This window comes from Camelina sativa, chromosome 20, assembly GCF_000633955.1.
Source record: "Camelina sativa cultivar DH55 chromosome 20, Cs, whole genome shotgun sequence".
In the NCBI taxonomy this organism is placed as follows: domain Eukaryota; kingdom Viridiplantae; phylum Streptophyta; class Magnoliopsida; order Brassicales; family Brassicaceae; genus Camelina; species Camelina sativa.
Window position 1 is genome coordinate 26899411 of NC_025704.1, and position 21011 is coordinate 26920421.

General features: G+C 40.4%; 2 protein-coding genes and 1 pseudogene across 2 annotated transcripts; 1 reads left to right on the forward strand and 2 right to left on the reverse strand.

Annotated features, from left to right (window-relative positions):
* Nucleotides 10183–13180, reverse strand: LOC104771767 (dnaJ homolog subfamily C member 2-like). The gene is made up of 2 exons (XM_010496343.2): nucleotides 12185–13180; nucleotides 10183–10504 (listed from the first exon to the last, which is right to left on the reverse strand). The coding sequence occupies exon 1, from the start codon at nucleotides 13136–13138 to the stop codon at nucleotides 12209–12211; it is 930 nt and encodes a 309-aa protein (XP_010494645.1). The 5' UTR covers nucleotides 13139–13180; the 3' UTR covers nucleotides 10183–10504; nucleotides 12185–12208.
* Nucleotides 13938–19299, forward strand: LOC104771768 (cyclin-dependent kinase F-4). Its single transcript, XM_010496344.2, has 13 exons — nucleotides 13938–14116; nucleotides 14757–14980; nucleotides 15378–15865; nucleotides 15962–16040; nucleotides 16120–16188; nucleotides 16266–16355; nucleotides 16444–16582; nucleotides 16723–16825; nucleotides 16986–17038; nucleotides 17130–17196; nucleotides 17297–17405; nucleotides 18182–18752; nucleotides 18833–19299. The coding sequence occupies exons 3-13, from the start codon at nucleotides 15858–15860 to the stop codon at nucleotides 19027–19029; spliced, it is 1485 nt and encodes a 494-aa protein (XP_010494646.1). The 5' UTR covers nucleotides 13938–14116; nucleotides 14757–14980; nucleotides 15378–15857; the 3' UTR covers nucleotides 19030–19299.
* LOC104771770 overlaps nucleotides 20291–21011 on the reverse strand; it is a 3416-nt pseudogene continuing 2695 nt past the window's right edge.

The following is a 21011-nucleotide window of genomic DNA, read 5'->3' on the forward strand; positions in this document are numbered from 1 at the left end:
CTTCACGCGCAAGGCCAAGGCGGTTATCTCTCTTTCCCTCTATTTTTGGTTTAATTTTGAACTTGAGAATATTCTCTTTTGATCCTTATGAACGTTGGAGAGTGTTTGTAGCTAAGTGTGTTAGTCAAAAGGTGGCGATGTGTTCTCTTTGTAAAAGGGACACGTCAAAAGGACGATGTGTGGATCAAGATGAATCCGCGTGTCCTTAAGCTCCTATCTAGACCTAGCCCTTGTTCCTTCTTTAGACTTGTATGAAATTAAAACTTTTCTTCAAGAGAGATTCTTGAAACTTATCTCACTCTTCTCTTTCTTCAATCCGGGATTGAATCTTGAGAAAATCCTAACAAGCCTCGAACCGGGTTCGGCCTTGTTAGAGACCGTATCAAGAGGAGAGCCAAACCTCTTGTGTCGTCTCTCGATCCATTTGTATTTCTCCCTCACTTCGTTTTCCCATTTTTTCCCCTTCGCAACCTCGAGTCCTCTTTCATAAGTTCTCAAGTTCTCCACTAAATCATTTCAACTCGTCTCCACCATCGTTCCATCGCAACCGCTCTCTCGCTCGTTCCGCATCCGTACCATCCGATCGTTCCGTCCGTGGCTCCTCGACGTATCTCCCTAACGGCCCGTTTGAATTCCTTCAAACTCTGTTTCCCTCGCTTGATTCTTTCCTAGATCCGAAGCCTAGGACCTTTGCCGAGGAAAGTTCTTCCGTTTAAAAGTTGGCCGAGAGCTCAAGCCACGACCGTACCGCAACCGTAACGTGACCGCGTCTCCGGGTCACATCAGCTTGGTATCAGAGCTTCAAAGCTCCTACGAGGTTGTTTCTTTCCAGAACTCTCTTATTTCCAGAGCTTTGAGTTTTTAATAGCAAAGTTTGCGTCTTTTAGTTCCATAGGACTCGTTGTTTGTTTGGTTTAAATTGGTGTATGTTTGGGGTTGTTCTTCGTTTTACTAGGTTGTTAGATTGCGAGTTTGTTCTTCGTGTTCATATCTCTATTCGTTCTTGTTCTTGTGAGACTACTTTTAGATCGATAAAGTTAGGAGCGTGTTCTTGTTTACGTGTTTTTTTTCCGGCCATAAAGTAGTCTTGTCGTCTTGCACTTTTACTTATACTTTTGCTTTATTTGTTTTAGTCATAGGTTTGAATGTGTCATAGCTGTTTTCAATCATTGTTGGTGAAACAAAGTTTTGTGTGGTCCTCTTGAACGAGTTAGACTCACGTGTGTTTACTTTTGTGATTATTCTTTTTGCAAGGTTTAAATTCAAAGTTTCACCGCAAAGCCGCACCACGTCACCAACGACCAGTCCGTACGATGGCCGAAGAAGTTCCACCAGCGCCTCTAGAGATTGGCGTCACCCTCGTCGCATTACGCACCGGTCTAGAGCAACTTGCCAACCGTCTCCCGCTAGGCAACCATGACGAGAGCCGGCGAGCGATCAATCCGATGAGGACTTTGAACCGAGGCCTAGACGATGACACGCTATGATGATCAAGACGATGAAGCTCCAAGATGCCACGAGCCGAACCACAAGATGATTCCACCCACGTTCGCGGGCAAGTCAGACCCCGAGGCCTATCTTGAATGGGAGAACCGTATGGATCACTTATACTCGTGTCATGCCTATCCGGAGCTGCGAAAGGTCCAATACGCGGTGGCACAATTCACTGATCACGCTCTTACCTGGTGGGATCGACTCGAGGCTGAGAAACGATGCAACCGCGACTGACCTATCACTGTTTAGGAGTTCTTGAAAGCGGAAATGCGAAGGCGCTACTTGCCTCCATACCATCACCGCGAGCTCCAGAAGAAGTTTCAGCGACTTACGCAAGGCACACGAAACGTGGAGGAGTATTACGAAGAGTTTGAACACTTGCGCAACTGATTGCAAGTCGATGACTCCGAAGAATCACTCATGGCTCAGTTCTTGGATGGATTGCAAGAACGCATTGTGCGCAAGGTCGAGCGCCAACCCTATCTTTCCTTTGAAGAGTTTTTGCATCTCTCGGTGCAAATTGAGACTCAAATCAAGAAGAAGAGCGCCTCTGCGCCTCGTGGCCGAACTCAAGGAGTTACGAATTGGACTCCTAACGCATCGCCATCGAACCGATTGCTAGAGAAGCCAAAGGCGACTATTGCGGACTCGAGATTTAAACCAAGGGAGCCGGCCACCAATGAGCGCCAAGATCCGCGACGCAACACCACCGACGTCCGGAGCCGTGACATTATGTGTTTCAAGTGTCAAGGGAGAGGCCACTACGCTCGTGACTGTCCGAACGCACGGACGATGATACTGACCGAGGCCAGCGAGATCGAGTCCGACGATGAGGCCACTGAGGTGAATGTGCGAGGAGAAGCCGAGCTGGAAGAAGCTATTGCGGAGCCCCAGGTTGGAGAACTGCTAATGATACGCTGCATCTTGAACGCCAGCGTAGCGACTGACGACGCCAACCAACACGACAACATCTTCCACATGAGATGCACTGTAAGTGGTCGCGTTTGTGGCTTGATAATAGACGGAGGTTCTTGCACTAACGTGGCAAGTTCCAGTCTTGTCAAGAAACTTTCTCTTGAAACCACAAACCACCCCCGTCCTTACCGCTTGAGATGGTTAAATGATAAGACCGTGATCCATGTAAAGGAACATGTCACGGTCCCAATCAGTGTCAGCCCATATAAGGATCAAGTCCTATGTGATGTAGTGCCAATGCAAGCTAGCCACCTCCTATTGGGGCGTCCATGGCAGTTTGATAAACGCACCACGCATTGCGGACACTCTAACCAATACTTTTTCGTTCATGATAACAAACGTATTTGCTTGAAACCCTTGAGCCCCACGCAAGTTCATGAAATGCAAGACAAGTTGTCTAAAGATTCGAACGACAAAAAGAATTTCCTATGTCAGTATGGTGATGTTAGAAAGTCCCTTAAGGACTCAGCCCAAGTGTTATTGATGGTATTTCGAGATGTGTTGCTTTCAGGTCTCGAAGGTTCACTAGATGCCTTACCGGAGGTGATCCGCGACGTCCTCAAACGCTACGCCGACATGTTCCCGGAGGAGCTTCCAGAAGGCTTACCACCGATCAGAGGCATTGAGCACCAGATTGACCTCATTCCAGGCGCATAGCTTCCCAACCGACCAGCCTACCGTGTCAACCCCGAAGAGGCGAAGGAGCTTGAACGACAAGTCAAGTAGCTCATGGCGCAAGGCTACGTTCGAGAGAGCTTGAGCCCGTGTGCCGTTCCAGTGCTCCTAGTCCCGAAGAAAGATGGATCATGGAGAATGTGCGTTGACTGTCGAGCCGTCAACAACATCACCATCAAATACCGCCACCCCATCCCACGCCTCGATGACATGCTAGACGAGCTTAGTGGCGCCAGCATCTTCTCGAAGATCAACTTGAAGAGCGGCTACCATCAAGTTCGTATGAAAGAGGGCGACGAGTGGAAGACGGCCTTCAAAACAAAACAGGGTTTGTACGAATGGCTGGTAATGCCAATCGGTCTTTCTAACGCCCCCTCTATTTTTATGCGTCTTATGAATCATGTGTTAAGGTCGTTTATTAACAAGTTCGTAGTTGTTTACTTTGATGACATACTTGTCTATAGTTCGAACTTATCCGAGCATGTTGAGCATTTGAATTCGGTGTTGTTTACTCTCCGCGAAGAGCAACTCTACGCAAACTTGAAAAAGTGCGTGTTCGCTGCTGATCAGTTGGTCTTCCTAGGCTTTGTTGTTTCCTCGCAGGGTCTTAAGGTGGACGAGGAGAAGGTTCGCGCGATCGAGGAATGGCCTACACCAACGAACATCACTCAAATCCGATCGTTCCACGGCCTAGCGAGTTTCTACCAGCGGTTCGTGAAAGACTTCAGCACCGTGGCTGCGCCTCTTACCTCGGTGATCAAGAAGAACAGCGAGTTCCACTGGGTCGAGGAACAAGACAAGGCGTTCGCTGAACTTAAGAAACGTCTCACTAACGCACCATTGCTTACCCTGCCCAACTTCAACAAAACTTTTGAAGTTGAGTGCGATGCATCGGGAGTCGGGGTCGGAGCTGTCTTGACTCAAGGAGGCAAACCGGTGGCATATTTTAGTGAGAAGCTTAGTGGAGCTACGCTTAACTACCCTACGTATGACAAGGAGTTATACGCCCTCGTTTGTGCCATGGAGGTTTGGCAACACTATCTATTGGCAAGAGAGTTCGTGATTCATACTGATCACGAAACTCTAAAGCATCTCCGCGGTCAGACAAACCTCAAGAGACGTCATGCGAAGTGGTTGGAGTTCATTGAGTCGTTCCCCTACATCATTAAATACAATAAAGGCAAGGAGAACGTAGTCGCCGACGCCTTATCAAGGCGGCACGCACTGATCACCACAATGGACACACGAGTGTTGGGTTTTGAAAGCATCAAGGATGCCTATGCGGGAGATGCTGAATTTGGAGATTGCTTCCAGAACCATGGGAAGGGAATCTACACCGAGTTCTACCTTCACGAGGGGTTCCTGTTCAGAGGTCGACGGCTGTGCATACCAAATGGATCTATCCGGGAGTTGCTTGTTCGAGAAGCTCATAGTGGAGGTTTAGCGGGCATTTTGGCATCACCAAGACCTTGGCCGTGCTCAAGGAGCATTTTTCCTGGCCAAAGATGCAAAGTATGGTGGAGAAGCACGTCGGCCGTTGCACTGTTTGTCGCACCTCCAAGTCGACAACTCACCCGCATGGCCTTTACATGCCCTTGCCCGTGTCCACCGCGCCATGGATCGATCCCTCCATGGATTTCATCCTCGGCCTACCCCTTTTGGTGCATAGAGATAGTATCATGGTGGTTGTTGATAGGTTCTCGAAGATGGCTCACTTCATCCCATGCCACAAGAACAATGATGCTGTGCAATTGGCGAATTTTTTCTTTAGTCAGGCCATAAGGCTTCATGGCGTTCCGCGGACCATCATATCCGATCGGGATCCCAAGTTTCTTGGCCACTTCTGGCGCACTATTTGGCAATAGCTCGGGACGAAGCTCCTCTACTCCACCGCGGCTCACCCTCAGACCGACGGCCAAACGGAGGTCGTCAACAGATCAATAGGCGCCTTACTCCGCACAGCTATCGCAAGCAATAAAGACTCCTGGCTCGAGTGCATCCCGATCATCGAGTTCGCGTACAATCAAGCGGTGCATTCGGCCACGAAAAGGTCTCTGTTCGAGGTCGCATACGGGTTCAAGCCATTGACGCCACTAGATCTCCTCCCTATACCACCAAACAAAGCCGAGAATCAAGACGGAGCTGCGAGAGCCGAAATGGTCAAGGCATTACACGAGGAGGTTCAAGCCAATATAGAACGAAGGAACAAGCTGTACGCGCTCTTTCTCAACTGGGGACATAAACCGATGTTGTTCAAGCCTGGTGATTGGGTCTGGTTACACTTAAGGCCGGAGAGGTTCCAGCAAAAACGCAAGGACAAGCTCAGCCCGCGAGGAGACGGCCCATTCCGAGTCATCGAGAGGATCAACGACAACGCCTACCGACTCGAGCTTCCAGGTGAGTTTGGTACGTCTACCTCTTTAATGTCACTGACCTCGTTCCGTTTGATGTAGGTGAAGACGAAGATGTTTTGGGGACAAAACCTTTTCAAGGGGGAGGGAATGATGTGATCGCAGGACGCGACCTCAGCCAAGAAGACCAAGACACGCCGGACGCGANGGCGACCAGGGCAACCTCTTTAGACGCGGCCAAAGCTCCAACAATCCTTCCCGGAGCCACCACACGTTTCAAGAGCTCAGCAAAGGCGGCCAAGCAGCGGCTCAACCTATTTGTCCGAACTTTCGTCCAACTTCAGCCATCCCATGAAGACTCCGAAGGCTCAGTCTGCTTAGTCTTCACTCTTACCCAAGAGTGAAGACGATCAAGTCGTTAAGCAAGGAAGTGTACTCTTTTTCCTCACTCCAGGTTTGTCCCAATGGGTTTACCGGAGAAGGTTTTAACGAGGCATGGAGCTAAACGAAAAATGCCTAAAGGCTAAGTTTCTTCACGCGCAAGGCCAAGGCGGTTATCTCTCTTTCCCTCTATTTTTGGTTTAATTTTGAACTTGAGAATATTCTCTTTTGATCCTTATGAACGTTGGAGAGTGTTTGTGGCTAAGCGTGTTAGTCAAAAGGTGGCGATGTGTTCTCTTTGTAAAAGGGACACGTCAAAAGGACGATGTGCGGATCAAGATGAATCCGCGTGTCCTTAAGCTCCTATCTAGACCTAGCCCTTGTTCCTTCTTTAGACTTGTATGAAATTAAAACTTTTCTTCAAGAGACATTCTTGAAACTTGTCTCACTCTTCTCTTTCTTCAATCCGGGATTGAACCTTGAGAAAATCCTAACAAGCCTCGAACCGGGTTCGGCCTTGTTAGAGACCGTATCAAGAGGAGAGCCAAACCTCTTGTGTCGTCTCTCGATCCATTCGTATTTCCCCCTCACTTCGTTTTCCAATTTTTCCCCTTCGCAACCTCGAGTCCTCTTTCATAAGTTCTCGAGTTCTCCACTAAATCATTTCAACTCGTCTCCACCATCGTTCCATCGCAACCGCTCGCTCGCTCGTTCTGCATCAGTACCATCCGATCGTTCCGTCCGTGGCTCCTCGATGTATCTCCCTAACGTCCCGTTTGAATTCCTTCAAACTCTGTTTTCCTCGCTTGATTCTTTCCTAGATCTGAAGCCCAGGACCTTTGCCGAGGAAAGTTCTTCCGTTTGAAAGTTGGCCAAGAGCTCAAGCGGCGACCGTACCGTAACCGAACGTGACCGTGTCTCCGAGTCACATCAAAGGGTAATATTGACTTTTTCTAACAAAACAAAAAAGGGTATTTTCGGTATGAAACTAATCCAACTGACCCTCAAATTGGGTTAAAATCTGGAGAGCTCTCTACTCTCCAAAGATTAGTCTCATATACTCTTGTTATAAAAAATAATTTTGTTTTCATTTATTTTAAATTAGAAAATAAGTAAAAGACTCTGAAACCCTCTACAAATTATGTTTATTACTCATCGAGCCACACGACCTATGAGCCACAAACAACACCAAATTCTTCTTCTTCCTTCTATTTGGTACAATCACGAACAAGCCAAATTTTTGTAATTGAAATCAACTTATTCTTCTCGATTTTGTGTATAACTTTGAACAAATCCAATTTTCTGTAAGTTGAAATCGATTTCTTATTTTTGACTGTGTAGAATTCGATTGAAATAAGGGAAATTATGTAAATAATTTGACTGAAATTAGAAAATTTATGTATAGAATTTTTGTCAACTCTGTTCATTACAATTCTGTAGAATCCAAAGTGAATGGAAGTGCTAATCAATTTTGTTTGAAGGTTTGTGGAAGAGAGTAGTGACGAGAACAGAGAACCTAACTTAGGTGAAAAGTCGAATCAAACCCAATATAATTCTCTGAACCTGATAAATCATAGAGGATGGAGATGGAAAAGAAGGAGAAGATGTGGTGGCAAAAACTGATTAGTTATAAAACGTGAACAACTAAGTAAAATTTGGTATAACTATGCTGATGTTAGTTATAAAATTCAGAAACAAAAATGTACAACTTGGTACAAATTGGTATAACTTTATCTAAGAACACCATGCTCCAATCACGTGCGTGATTGCATAACTCCAATCACTTTAGAGAGGTTCTACTCGAGTTCAAACCTCCAGAGATGTGAATCAATTTTCCATGTTAATTTGATCTTCATAATCATGAACATGTTGAACAATTATACCAATTTGTACCAGTTGTACAAACTAGTGATGAATTGAATCTTAAAATCTAGAATCGAAAATTAAACTGAAATTTTATTAATCATAATAATTACCTAACCCATAAATCTTTTTCTCTCTCGTCCTCATTGTCTCTCGTAAATAGGAAATGATTCTTATTGTCAAAAAAAAAAATATGATTTTTTGTTTTAAATGAAATTTTAAAACTTAAATAATATGGGGGAGAGAGGAGGTCAAACCACATTTGGTCAAACTGTGCCATCATAAATTCCATATGGCGCCGCATAATAAGTACAATTGCCAGGTGGCGCCGCAAAAACAAACATAGTTATTCCAAGTTTTCAAGTTGTACTACCTTATACATAGTTGTACTTTTAGAGATTTTTGTGTATAAATCAGTTATACTTGTATTTAAACTAAATTTTTACAGTTGGACCAAAGCTTTTACTAATTTGTATAACATTCTCCATTTGTTCATGCAAACATATGTGTTAAGACTTTATTTTTGTGTGTTTTGCAATGCAATTGGGTTAATAATAAGAAAGTCATCGTAAAACTATAAGATATTTCTTGGATACAAATAAATTTAGTGAAGACTATCATTTTTTAATATGTTTTCTTAGTAACTTTTTCATACCAATTTCAGTTTATAAAGTGAATATGAAGATTTTTAACATTGTCTGACAAATTACAGTTAATAAAGTACATATGTAACTTTTTAAAAAATAGTCGTAGTTGTAATATTAGTTGTACCAAGTTTTACAAACGGAATGAGAGCAAATACATGTATAGTTGTACCATTACAAAACCAAATTTTACCCAGTTGTACAAAATCATAGAGTACAACTACATCGAAAATTACACTAATCTTGAATCTTATATTGGCTACCTCCCTCGCTCTGAAACTAACTATCCAAGTTTTCCCATGGCTTCTGTTTATGCGTTCGAAAGGTTGGTCACTGTTTTTTCCTAAGAAATTAGAATTAAAACTAAATTAGAACATAATAAAATACCAGTTGTACCTATAGGAATATTAGTTGTACCAGTTATATCAAAATTTCAGTTATACCATTTTTTCACAGTTATACTCAGTTTTCTAATTTTATTATGTTTGCAAACCCAGTAAATTTTCGAACCAAGAACACTAATTTACATACGATCAGCCACTACAGTCCATTCATATGTCTTAATCGAGCCATAATAGATGGTTCTCAACCCAATATGAAATCCATTAATTATCAACACAATTTTCAAATCTAAATGAAATCTCTCCAAATGCAACCCAAAATCGATTGAATACTCTATGGATATAAAGGGATTTAAGCTAAACGTAGTAGAAAAAAAGGATATCTGATTTGTAGATTTGATAGCTTGAGTTTCAATAATTGAAAACTGGATGCGAGAGAACGGAGAAGAAGCGACGATGGAGCCCAATTTTTTTTTATATATAATCAATTCAATTAAAAACTGGTTTAAAGAAATGGTTTCAATCGGTTTGGTAAGGGCAAATTTAGGAATTAAAACTTTCATTAAAAGTATGAGAGTAGAGGAGACTAATGAAGAGTATTCAGAATTTTTCTTTCTTAGAGTAGAGGAGACTAATGAAGAGTATTCAGAATTTTTCTTTCTTGGAGAGTAAAGAGCTCTCCAGATTTTAACCCCTCAAATTTTAGGAGCTAATCTAGCAATTAACTGCTCAATTTGGGTCAAACTAGTAATTTTCCCTTTAATTTGTGGGCAGAAAATGAAATTGTTGTTTCTTATTCGCTGTAGATTTGTAATGCTAAGTCGAGAATGTATTCACTCCTGGAGATTTAATGGTCCTCTCAATCCCCTATATAATAAAATAGAAGTATACATTTTTTTTTAATTATATAATTTTATAAGTTGGTGACAAAATAGGTTATACATTAAATATAGGTTGGTTACAAAAAAACGTTATAGATTAATTGGTTAATCCGTGGACTATATAAATACACACAGATTCATAAAAATATCTTCTAAAGAGAATATTCCAATGATTTATACAATTTCCTAAATAAAGTTTTTAGTGTTCCATGTATTGTTACAAAATATATACTGTTAGGCGTAATTATATATTCTTAGGCGTAAAAATGAATAAAATCTTGGCAATTTATCACACTTAATCGTGATTTCTGAGATCTAGAAAATTCTGGAAATTTATAAAATGTTAATTAGTGACATATCAAATTCCGATTGGATGTTTAAAATCCTATGTGGACGCTTTAACGAGCTTATAGGTTCTACTTTTATTTAGTATAGATTTGTAATCCATTCCCATCTACCATTGGGACAAAACAAAAATAATAATTTCACTATATGAATTTATAAATAAATATTTATTCGCCTGAAACCAGGGAAACCTATCAAGTAACAATTTCACTTACTAGTTAGGACTTGGGACTTAGGATTCGTAGCCTTTGAATTGATATATGAATATTTAAGTGTGGATTTAGGGTATTTGTTTTTATATTTCCCTAGTAAAAGGATACACAGATGCCCAAGTTTGGTAATTCGAATCAAAGGTCGAAGTAAAGAATAACTTATGAATCTATGTTAATTTCATCTTTGGCATATTAAGATGCTTGCTTGTTTGTCTCTAAAGAAAACTTCCTGCATAACTCTTGATTACTTCTGGATCTTGTATCAATACAATCAAGTAGCGACAGCAAAACTGTTTGTTCTTCCTCTCATGGTATTTGCCATAATCCAAACAGATGTCTACCCTGCATTAATTACCCAGTTCATGTCAGTAAGAAAGACTGCGTCTGCATATGCTACTTTTTAAGACTATTTTTATTTGATTCTGTGGATTCAACTTGCGAGTATAGCACTGTTTGATCTGATACTTATATCAAACATGTGGTTTATTCTGCATACCAAAATAATTTAGAAACAATCAATTGCAGGCATATCGCTTTCCCAAAAGATCGAATCTTATGTGACAGAGGACTCGGAGATTCTAATACAATGATCTAGGAGGTTTTATAGTAGTTCGTGAAGTGAAACCGTCATTCAGCAGAAGGGATAAAATTTCTACAAGTTATACTCTACATCTTAAACCAAAGACTACTATAAACATAAACTAGTTCCATGTCACGTTAATGTCATCTTTTCCCCTAGCCAAAGATGGCTTTTGTGGATTATTCTGTTCAAATAACCCTATTCCATACCAAAATTTAACCAAAAACTAGCAGAAGTAAAAGATAGCCAGGAAACTGCAGGAATTTAGGACACAGCTTTCATGAAACTGTAGGGTTTGACATGACATATAAGAAACATGGAAAAATTGCCTGAAGAGTCTTTGACCAACCATCCATCATATAAACCAGTGGATCAAAAAGTAAGCCACCCCAACTTCAACAACATGAGCCAGAGAACCCAATGAGTCGGTTCACAAGAGTTTCTATGATTACTCGGCTGTTCTGAAAAGAGATCTAAATTCTAGAGCAGCAACTTAGCTATAACGTTAAGCAACCTATTTCTGTATTTTATAAGTAACCTATAAAACATCAGAAATATATGTTGTTAGCATTTCATCGACTGAACTCTTCAGATTAAATTTATAATGCTCCATACTATTTTCTCATAGCAAACCCGGTTGAGTCTGCCTTTGGCCTAATTCTGTTCAACAATGACACCCCATTCCAAAATTTGACAAGACACTAGTAGACATAGTTTGCTCCAACAAAAAAAAATACTAGCAATGTTCATGGAGGTGTAAGTGAACCGATCGTTAGCCTAACAATAAATTTCTACAATGATAGACATCACTAACTGAAAAAAAAAAAAACTACGAACCTACAACAGTTCCATGCTAAGTCCTTGACTCTTTCCCCTTAGCCAAACCCATTAGACTATGCTTATTGTATTATTCTTTTCAAAGCATTACATTCCATCCTTTAATTTTGACCAGAAACTAACAGATCTAAAGGCAAGCCAGGGATTCATAGAAAAAATAGCACACACAGCTTTCATGAAAACCAATGGGGTCTTTTTAGCAACCGTAAATCATATAACCAGTGGATCAAAAAGCAAGCGACCCCAACGTCTAGAACATGAGGCAAGACCTTCATTTCTATGGTTCCTCACGTTACAAGCTACCTCTCCAGTTTCCAAAGAGTTCTGCTCAATTCTAGATCAACAAATATTTACCTATTATGCAACCCTAAATCATAAGTAACCTATGAAATATCAGCTAAAGAATATGTTATTATCAGTCTTTCATCAAGTCGATCTCTCCAGATAAAAAAATTTAACAACTTCCAGGTAACTCACATTAATGGAGATATCACTAAGCCTAGGAAGATTATACAATACAGCAACAAAGTAGCAATTACAATTAGGCTCTTATGGCTTCATGTTGTTTCATATAGTAAAGAGTAAAAGCTTATTCAATCAATTACCTCATTGGCTTCCTTCTCCTCTAGCTAATTGGCTGGAGTTTTGGAGCTCCTAAACCCTTTTTTAAGCTCAGTAACTCTCTTCATACAAGCTGCCTTGGTCTTCCCAGGTACAGCAGCTGCAATCTTCTCCCATCTCATAGCTGCTTCCTTAGGAAAAGCTTTCAGAGCATTGAGCAGTGCAATGTCTTCTCCATTACTCCAAGTTTCCTTATTAGCTTCATCATCATCATCACCACCAGCTCCAGAATCCTCGTCAACCAATCTAGGATCCGAAGCTTTCCTATTCTTCAGAAACTGAGCATAATCATCACTCTCATATATCTTCTTCTCTCCGATCTCTTTGGCTTTCTTGATCACATTCTCTGTCTTGTATCTTCCTCCGAACGCTGAAGCCACCACTTCCCATCTCCCAGGCTTACCAGCTGGATGCTTAATCAACTGCTTCTTCAAAAGCTCGATTTCTTCTTCACTCCAATCTTTGGTTTCATTCACAGATCCACTCTCCTTAGACTTCGGAGTCGCCACTTTTCTCGAAGCTTCCGTCACCGTAGAAGCATTCTCCGGCGTATTGTCTTGCTTCGTCGTCCCTTTAGATCGTTTATTCACAGACTTCCTCCTCGATTCGCGTTCGTTATCAGTCGATGACTCATCATGGATCTGCTCTGGCTCCAAGATCTGGCCATAACCGACGCGAATCTTACCACCGGTGATCGAGCTAGGAGCGAAAGGACCGACGAGGAAGGAGAGGGCAAGCCATAGGAGAAGCGATTTGGCAGGCTCGGATTCGAAGTAGAAGAAGGAGAGAGACAGTATGATGAGAGAAACAGCGACGGAGATTGATATAAAGATCTTGTTAGGGATTTTAGGTTCTTCTTCTTCCTCCGTCGTGTGAGAAGAAGAAGAAGGACGAGATTGGAAGACGAATCTAGGCCTGTCTTCGTCGAAGAAATCCATTGTTGCTGCCTCCGTACTGTTTAGAAGGAAGCTGATAACAAATTGAAATTTATAAATTATAAAACGTTAGAAGAAATATAAAAAAAATAAATCTCTGAAATGAGTTTTATTTGGGCTTTTGGGTACTGTAAAGCCCATATTAAGATTGGGTATTTCTGTAAAGCCCAATTGTTTATATTTTTTTTTAGTGAAGCAGAAGAGGGAACCTTAATTAATTAAATTTTAGTGGAAGCGTGTCAATTGACTTAAAAGCTTGGTAGATAGAGCCAACATCACACGTAAGATTATGCCACTAATCATGCTCTCGAGCCTTGTTGTGTTCAACTACGCAGCAATTGTAGAGAAATCACACGTTTGTATCTTTATGAACTTTTATATTTAGTTTATTTTATATTGAAATTATTATATACAATCAAAAACTGGTTATATTGTTGACCAACAAATGGAAATAATAGGAGCCAGAAAAAAGGAAAGGTAACATAACGAAAAAATAAAAATAAAAAAACTTGTAGGAAAAGTCAAGGCAAGTATTTATCTTCTGTTACAACTTTAGAATGGAAAGCTGAGAATAAGTTAACGTTAAGGAAAAAAAGCTACTTAAAGATTAAAATATACGATAATCATACGGTTCAGATTGAAGATGATGTCAGTAAAAACAATCCACGACTTTTATGTGAAGAAATACTGTAGACCGAGACGCAGGAGATTGTAGCTTAGCACTAACGAAACACGACCATAAATAAATGGGTGAATAATATATTATTTATTAGCTGAGATATTATAAAGTAGGGTTTATTATTTTTCTTGTTTTTTTTTTTGTTATCACGAGAACCACACACAAATACGCGGCAAAGAGAGAGAAAGAGAAAGGAGAGAGAGAGAGAGAGAGAGAGCGGTGGAGTTTGTGATAAGAGAGAAGCTCTGGATACAGTCTCTTCCCGTCGTCGGAGACGGAGTTTATGCCTCTTGGCTGTTGAGGTAAATATCGAGGTCGCCGTGTCTTTTTGTTGTTGTTGTTGTTTCTCGTGGTTTGACTGATGCGATTTTGATTCTCTTCTTAGTTCTATTGTTTTTGCGCTCAATCATATTGGTTTTGATTTGGTTTGGGTGTTGTTGTATGATTGGAGTCGCGTGAGATCTCGGATTTGAACGTGTACGAATTGTTTTTTAGATTGATTTTTTTAGGGTTACGCTTTTTTTTTTGGGTTTTTTTTTCCTGTTATGTTTCTTGTGTTGGATTGTAAAGCTTTCTTCTTTCATTCAGATCTGTGATAAATTGAGTCTATGGTTGGGCTGTTTTTTAATTTGGTGGTGTACTTAGGAGTTTAGACATTGTGAAATTTTCTCAGGTATCATGAATTGGGGTTTACTCTGTACTTATTGATTACAGTTTGGTTTCTTAGGGTTTCATGTAGATTTATTACTTTTGCTGGTACTGCTTGGAGTCTATTAGAACTGGATTTCATTGTTAATGTGTAGGACAAGTTCTAGATAAAACATATTTGGATGATACCTTGAATGGGCTTGCGTGCTTATTGGATTGTTTTTGTTCCTTTTCTATTCTGTACATAGCTCGTTGCACTTCTAATGTTGTTTTTTTTCTTCTTCTTTTGGTCAGGTTATATTAAGCTTCGTTTTTAGTGGATTTTCTTCTTTTGAGATATGGAACAAGACTACATCGGCTCAGGCTGCTACCAGTATCGTTTTTTTTCAATGCAAGAAGCACTCGATTGGCGGTTTCTTGCACGCACAGATTTCCTTATTGGCTCTTTCGTGAACTGCACCTAGTGGTCAGACCTTCTGCCATCTTTACGGAAGGTGTGATGCAAATTTCTGATTCAGGTATGTCTTTTTGGATTAAGCTGCTGACACTTGCATTTTAGCGTACACAGCTTTGAAGTTTGAATAGATTAGATGAGTTTTTCTGAGTTTACAAATTGTCTTTTTGTGAAGTATTTTGAAGGGACCTAGCGCTGTGGTAAAAGTAGAATATATTTTCCCTATCTTAATAGGGAAATAAGAGATTTGTCAGATTTCCTTAAGATTTTTTTGGAGTGTGAATATAAAATATGGAAATTTGGAGAAAATGAAAAAACTATTTCAAGAATTTATGAAAAACTCAAAAAGGAAACTTGAGGATAAGTGTTCAAAAGCACGTCAAATAAGTCAATACTTATGGTATCTTTCTTTGTTGGACAATTGGAACCTGATGTTTGTATGCTATCTTTGTTTCCTGCAGGGCTGATGTTTGCAAGTTATCTTACCTTCACATAGTCCTAGAGTGTCATCTAAATCTGTTCCTGCAGTCATAAACTAGTTAGTCCCTCTTCCATATCCTGTTCTTATTAGAGCTGGTTAAAGAAGGATGTTTCAGTTTTTCTTCAAGTTTTGACTTTTCATAGCTGTGCCTTTTCCTCGAGTCTCTGAACCCCTTGAGTGAAATGTTGTGAGCGTTGCTTTCGTCCTGTTACCCAGAACATTACTTTTTGTTGGTGCGTCTTCCAAGTTCTCAGTATGCTTTTTCCTTCTCTTTTAAAGTCTTTCGTTTGCCTTGATGGTCAACCCATTGATACCCAAAGTAAATAACGGTTGGTCTACCCTGCGGGAGAATTATTGATCTTGCTGCCATACAAACAACTGGAAAGTTTAGTTATAGACATATATATCAGAAGTTCCCCACAAATAAATAGTAGCGGCTACTTTGCTTTACCTAGTGACAATGGAGAGGTAAGTTCGATTTCTCTTATCTTTTCTCTAGTCTTTGGCTTCTGTCCCCTCGATTAATGGTTTGTGTTTACTTCTCGATGCCTTATGCAATTGTAGGTATACGTTACTCAAAGAAGTTGGTGACGGAACTTTTGGGAATGTTTGGCGAGCAATCAGTAAACAGACGGGTGAAGTTGTAAGTTTTTTTCCATTGGGAGATAAAGACTTGTTTAATATGTTCTTTTTTCTAGGATACTGAAGTTTTCTATGGACAGGTGGCAATTAAAAGAATGAAAAAGAAGTATTTCTCTTGGGAAGAATGTGTTAATCTAAGAGAAGTGAAGGTAATGTATCTCCTTCACTGAAATGTTTCTGTCTTTTTAACTGTATGTTCGCTGACTCCTCTCTTTTCTCATTTTAGTCGCTTAGCAGAATGAATCATCCAAACATTGTGAAGCTGAAGGAAGTTATCCGGGAAAATGATGTCCTATACTTTGTGTTCGAGTACATGGTATACTTCTGATTGCTTTATGTTTAATCTTATTGCCAACACTTTTCCTTTTCCATTGCTCTTAAGTTTTTTTTCCCTTATCTATCAGGAGTACAATCTTTACCAGCTTATGAAGGATCGCCCTAAGCATTTTGCCGAATCTGATATCCGAAATTGGTGCTTTCAAGTCTTCCAAGGCCTTTCTTATATGCATCAGCATGGATACTTCCACCGTGATCTTAAGCCAGGTAATTAATAGCCTTGAGTTACCAATCAACATCAGCTCATGTGCTGTGGAGATTTGTATTAGTTTCAGGGCTTTTCATCGCAGTCAATTTTCATTAGTCCTGTCACTAAAACATTTGTAAATTTTTTCTATCTGATGCAGAAAATCTATTGGTCTCGAAAGATGTCATTAAGATTGCTGATCTTGGCCTGGCCCGGGAAATCAATTCAAGTCCACCATACACAGAATATGTCTCTACACGCTGGTAAGATTAACTTTCCTGATTGCTCTGTTCAATACTTCAGAAAATCAATGTAGGTGTAGTTCAGTGATCCCAATGCTGATAGTGACAGGCACATATGTGGATTTGTGCCATATCTCTTCTCTTCCTAATTCACCCTAATTCTGTTCTAAACTTCCCACAGGTACAGAGCACCTGAAGTACTACTACAGTCATATGTATACACGTCAAAAGTTGGTTAGTCTTCCCAATATACCAGTAACAGAAGTTTCTGTTTAATATATTGTAATCCAGTGCTTAACAATGGGGTAATTTATTTGTGTTTCAGATATGTGGGCGATGGGTGCTATTATGGCGGAGCTGTTGTCTCTTCGTCCTCTTTTTCCTGGAGCTAGGTATTTGTCAATGGTTGATTGAATTTGTCTGGATTAAACAATGTTGCATATTTGAATGCTGAACCACTGAGTTTAACTGTCACCTTTTTAATATATGCAGTGAAGCAGATGAGATATACAAAATCTGTAGTGTCATAGGCAGCCCAACTGAAGAGACATGGTTGGAGGGGCTGAATCTTGCCAGCGTTATCAATTACCAATTTCCTCAGGTATTTTTTTCTCTATCTCTAACATATCTAGGAAAGAAAGCGTCATTGATTTTACATTTAAGGTTACTAGTAACAATCTGTTTGTTTATCTTGCAGCTTCCCGGTGTACACCTATCAAGTCTGATGCCATATGCTAGTGCAGATGCGATTAANGTGTAGTTCAGTGATCCCAATGCTGATAGTGACAGGCACATATGTGGATTTGTGCCATATCTCTTCTCTTCCTAATTCACCCTAATTCTGTTCTAAACTTCCCACAGGTACAGAGCACCTGAAGTACTACTACAGTCATATGTATACACGTCAAAAGTTGGTTAGTCTTCCCAATATACCAGTAACAGAAGTTTCTGTTTAATATATTGTAATCCAGTGCTTAACAATGGGGTAATTTATTTGTGTTTCAGATATGTGGGCGATGGGTGCTATTATGGCGGAGCTGTTGTCTCTTCGTCCTCTTTTTCCTGGAGCTAGGTATTTGTCAATGGTTGATTGAATTTGTCTGGATTAAACAATGTTGCATATTTGAATGCTGAACCACTGAGTTTAACTGTCACCTTTTTAATATATGCAGTGAAGCAGATGAGATATACAAAATCTGTAGTGTCATAGGCAGCCCAACTGAAGAGACATGGTTGGAGGGGCTGAATCTTGCCAGCGTTATCAATTACCAATTCCCTCAGGTATTTTTTTCTCTATCTCTAACATATCTAGGAAAGAAAGCGTCATTGATTTTACATTTAAGGTTACTAGTAACAATCTGTTTGTTTATCTTGCAGCTTCCCGGTGTACACCTATCAAGTCTGATGCCATATGCTAGTGCAGATGCGATTAACCTTATTGAGCGCCTTTGCTCGTGGGATCCCTGCAGTAGACCGACAACAGCAGAAGCTCTGCAGCATCCATTCTTCCAGAGTTGCTACTATGTTCCCCCATCTCTCCGGCCCAAGCCGTCTTTACCGAGAGGGACTCTGGATCAGCAGCAGTCTGTGAAGCGGTTGCCAGCGGCTCCGACTTATAATGCTAATAAGCCGTTGAACACTTACGTTGCTCCAAAGACGAATGCTTCTTTGAGCAATGGTGGCAATAGTTATGTTGCTCCACAGATGAATGCTCTTTGTAGCAATGGTGTCAACAGTCATGTCGCTCCAAAGACGACTGCTCCTTTTGGCAATGGTGTCAACAGTTACGTTACTCCAAAGATGAATGCTGCATTTGACAATGGTGCCACCAAGTGGAAGTTGGATATGGCGAATAATAATAACCAGAACACCGCATGGAACAACAAACCTGTGAGAAGTTATAATGTTAAAGACGCAAAGTATAGACCACCTGGAAGGAAGAGTCCTCGTAAGTAACATCACGTCTTTTTTCATTTTTCTTTCATAAAGCTTGTTTATCATCTGAATGAATGAATCGAAATGATGCAGTTGCAGTATCTACAGACAAGAACTGGGTTTCTTCTCGTGGAGCATCAGAGACTGCAAAAGCAACAATGGAAGCAAGATGGACTCAAAGTCCTAAACAACAACCGGCAATGAAGGCAGGGTGGATGGGAGAAAGTGGTGACATGTTCCTCCGACCTACACAGCCTTCAAATCGCTACTCTAGGAGAATCGCTGGTTAAGCCCAAAGACTCTTACTTATGACTCGAATAAGTTACGAACCATAATCATCTCCATCATCACCATCATCATTTTGCTTTTGATTATCATCATCTACCCGAGAGTCCAATCTGAAGACTACTTATGTTGATTTTCCCTTCTTTTGTGTTTCGTTCTTTTAAATCTCTCTTGTTTGTTTGATAGAGCTTCCGTCTTCATGACGTGACTATTATGTATGGAGTATTATTTACCAGCTTGCAATAAAGCTCTCGACATTGCACCAAATTTTCGATGTTCTGGAATCACATGTTTATATATTGGTTTTGGATTTTTTTTTCAAGTGTTACAGATTCGTCATCTACTATTTAATTTGACTGCTTCGGAGTGTTCACTTTTTGCTTATCCTCTTATGCTACGAGTGCAGAGGGGACTTGTTTATCAGCTCTTCTATGCACTTTTTACCACTTAGGATTTTTCCCATTCGTTTGGAGCGCTGTTTCATATATCTTCCAGACACTGTGAGAATCAACTCAGGCTAAAGACGATGGATCTCATGTTCCTCTGGAACTGGCTCCGCCAGATTTTCTTCCCTTCCATTTCTCACCCTCCTTGACTTTCACATCGAGCTTCTCGTCTGTGTCATCCTCTCTTCTCCCATCTCACCAAACACAATCAGATACATTCCACCGCAGATTTGAGAGAAGTGCATAGAGCAGAGCAGAGCATTTTGGAGCATACAGAAGAAGGCTTAGAAGGGTAGATCCAAAATATATGGGATTGTGAGGAGAGGGTTTGAGAAAGGATGGTAAGAGTTTTGGCTCAACCAAAGCATCTTTGCTTTCTAAAAAGATGTGCATGAGAACGTAAGAGATCAAATTCAAGAATTACCAACGATGCAAATCAAAATACTTCTGAGTTATATATCCGTGGAAATACAACAGAATACAAATTCATGTTAGTTCTAATGGATGCTCATGACTTCCATGGACTAATGACTCAGAAATTGTGGCCCATGGTACATGTACGTAGCTTAAAATGACATAATTCTCTAGGACACATAGAAAAAAACCAGCTGTGCAAAACGAAGGACAGGCTGAACATTTATTCTCACCACTCATAACACCGTCTGACCGTCATACCCTGCTACTGAAGTGAGTAGATGTGGTTGTAACGGAAATCTTAGATCTCGCCAGAAAAGGCTGAGGTTTGACAGAAAGTGCTTCGAGGAAGAGGAACGACGATTATATGATACAAATTCAGTAATACTTCTTACAAACATAGCAATGACCATCAAGCGATGTTTCATCTCTAATCGCCTGAATCACGAATACATAATGTTGAACAAGATATAAAATGCAGTACACTGGAAAATAATTTGTGTCGACAATGCTTCTCAAGAGCAAATAGGTTGAGTGACGTATGAAAGTATTGGGGTAAAGCATCTACCTTGATACCGTAGTACAATCATGATGATCCAGGCATCGTGTATAAGTCCACCTCAAGCATGCATCCAGCATGTAAGGAAACACAACACTCATAGCAAATATAAAATCTTACGCCCTGCTCTATTTTTCTCTCACATTCTTCGCACCAATGAGTGATCCCGCCACTTATCTCCTTCCCATAAATGAGAACGTGCTTATCATACATATAAATTGCTCTCTGAGGTACAGTTGCACACTTGAAACACAAAGTAAAGTCACAGTCAATGCAGTTGAATGTTTCATTCGTGGAACAATGTCCGGACTCTTCGCAAACCGAACAAATTCTTTCCTCTTCTGGTTTGGATGTAAGGAATAATGGATGCATATGACTGTCATAGTATAATGGCTCAGACATTACAGCGCACTGCACATGTAGCCGGAAATCACATTCTTCTTCACTGCACTGATAGAAGTAACCAGCTGTATACGACCAAGGACAAGCTGAACACGGTTTTGTTGGGTTTATAACACTATCGTATCCTATCACTAGCGTGAGCAGATGTGGATGTATCGGGTGATGT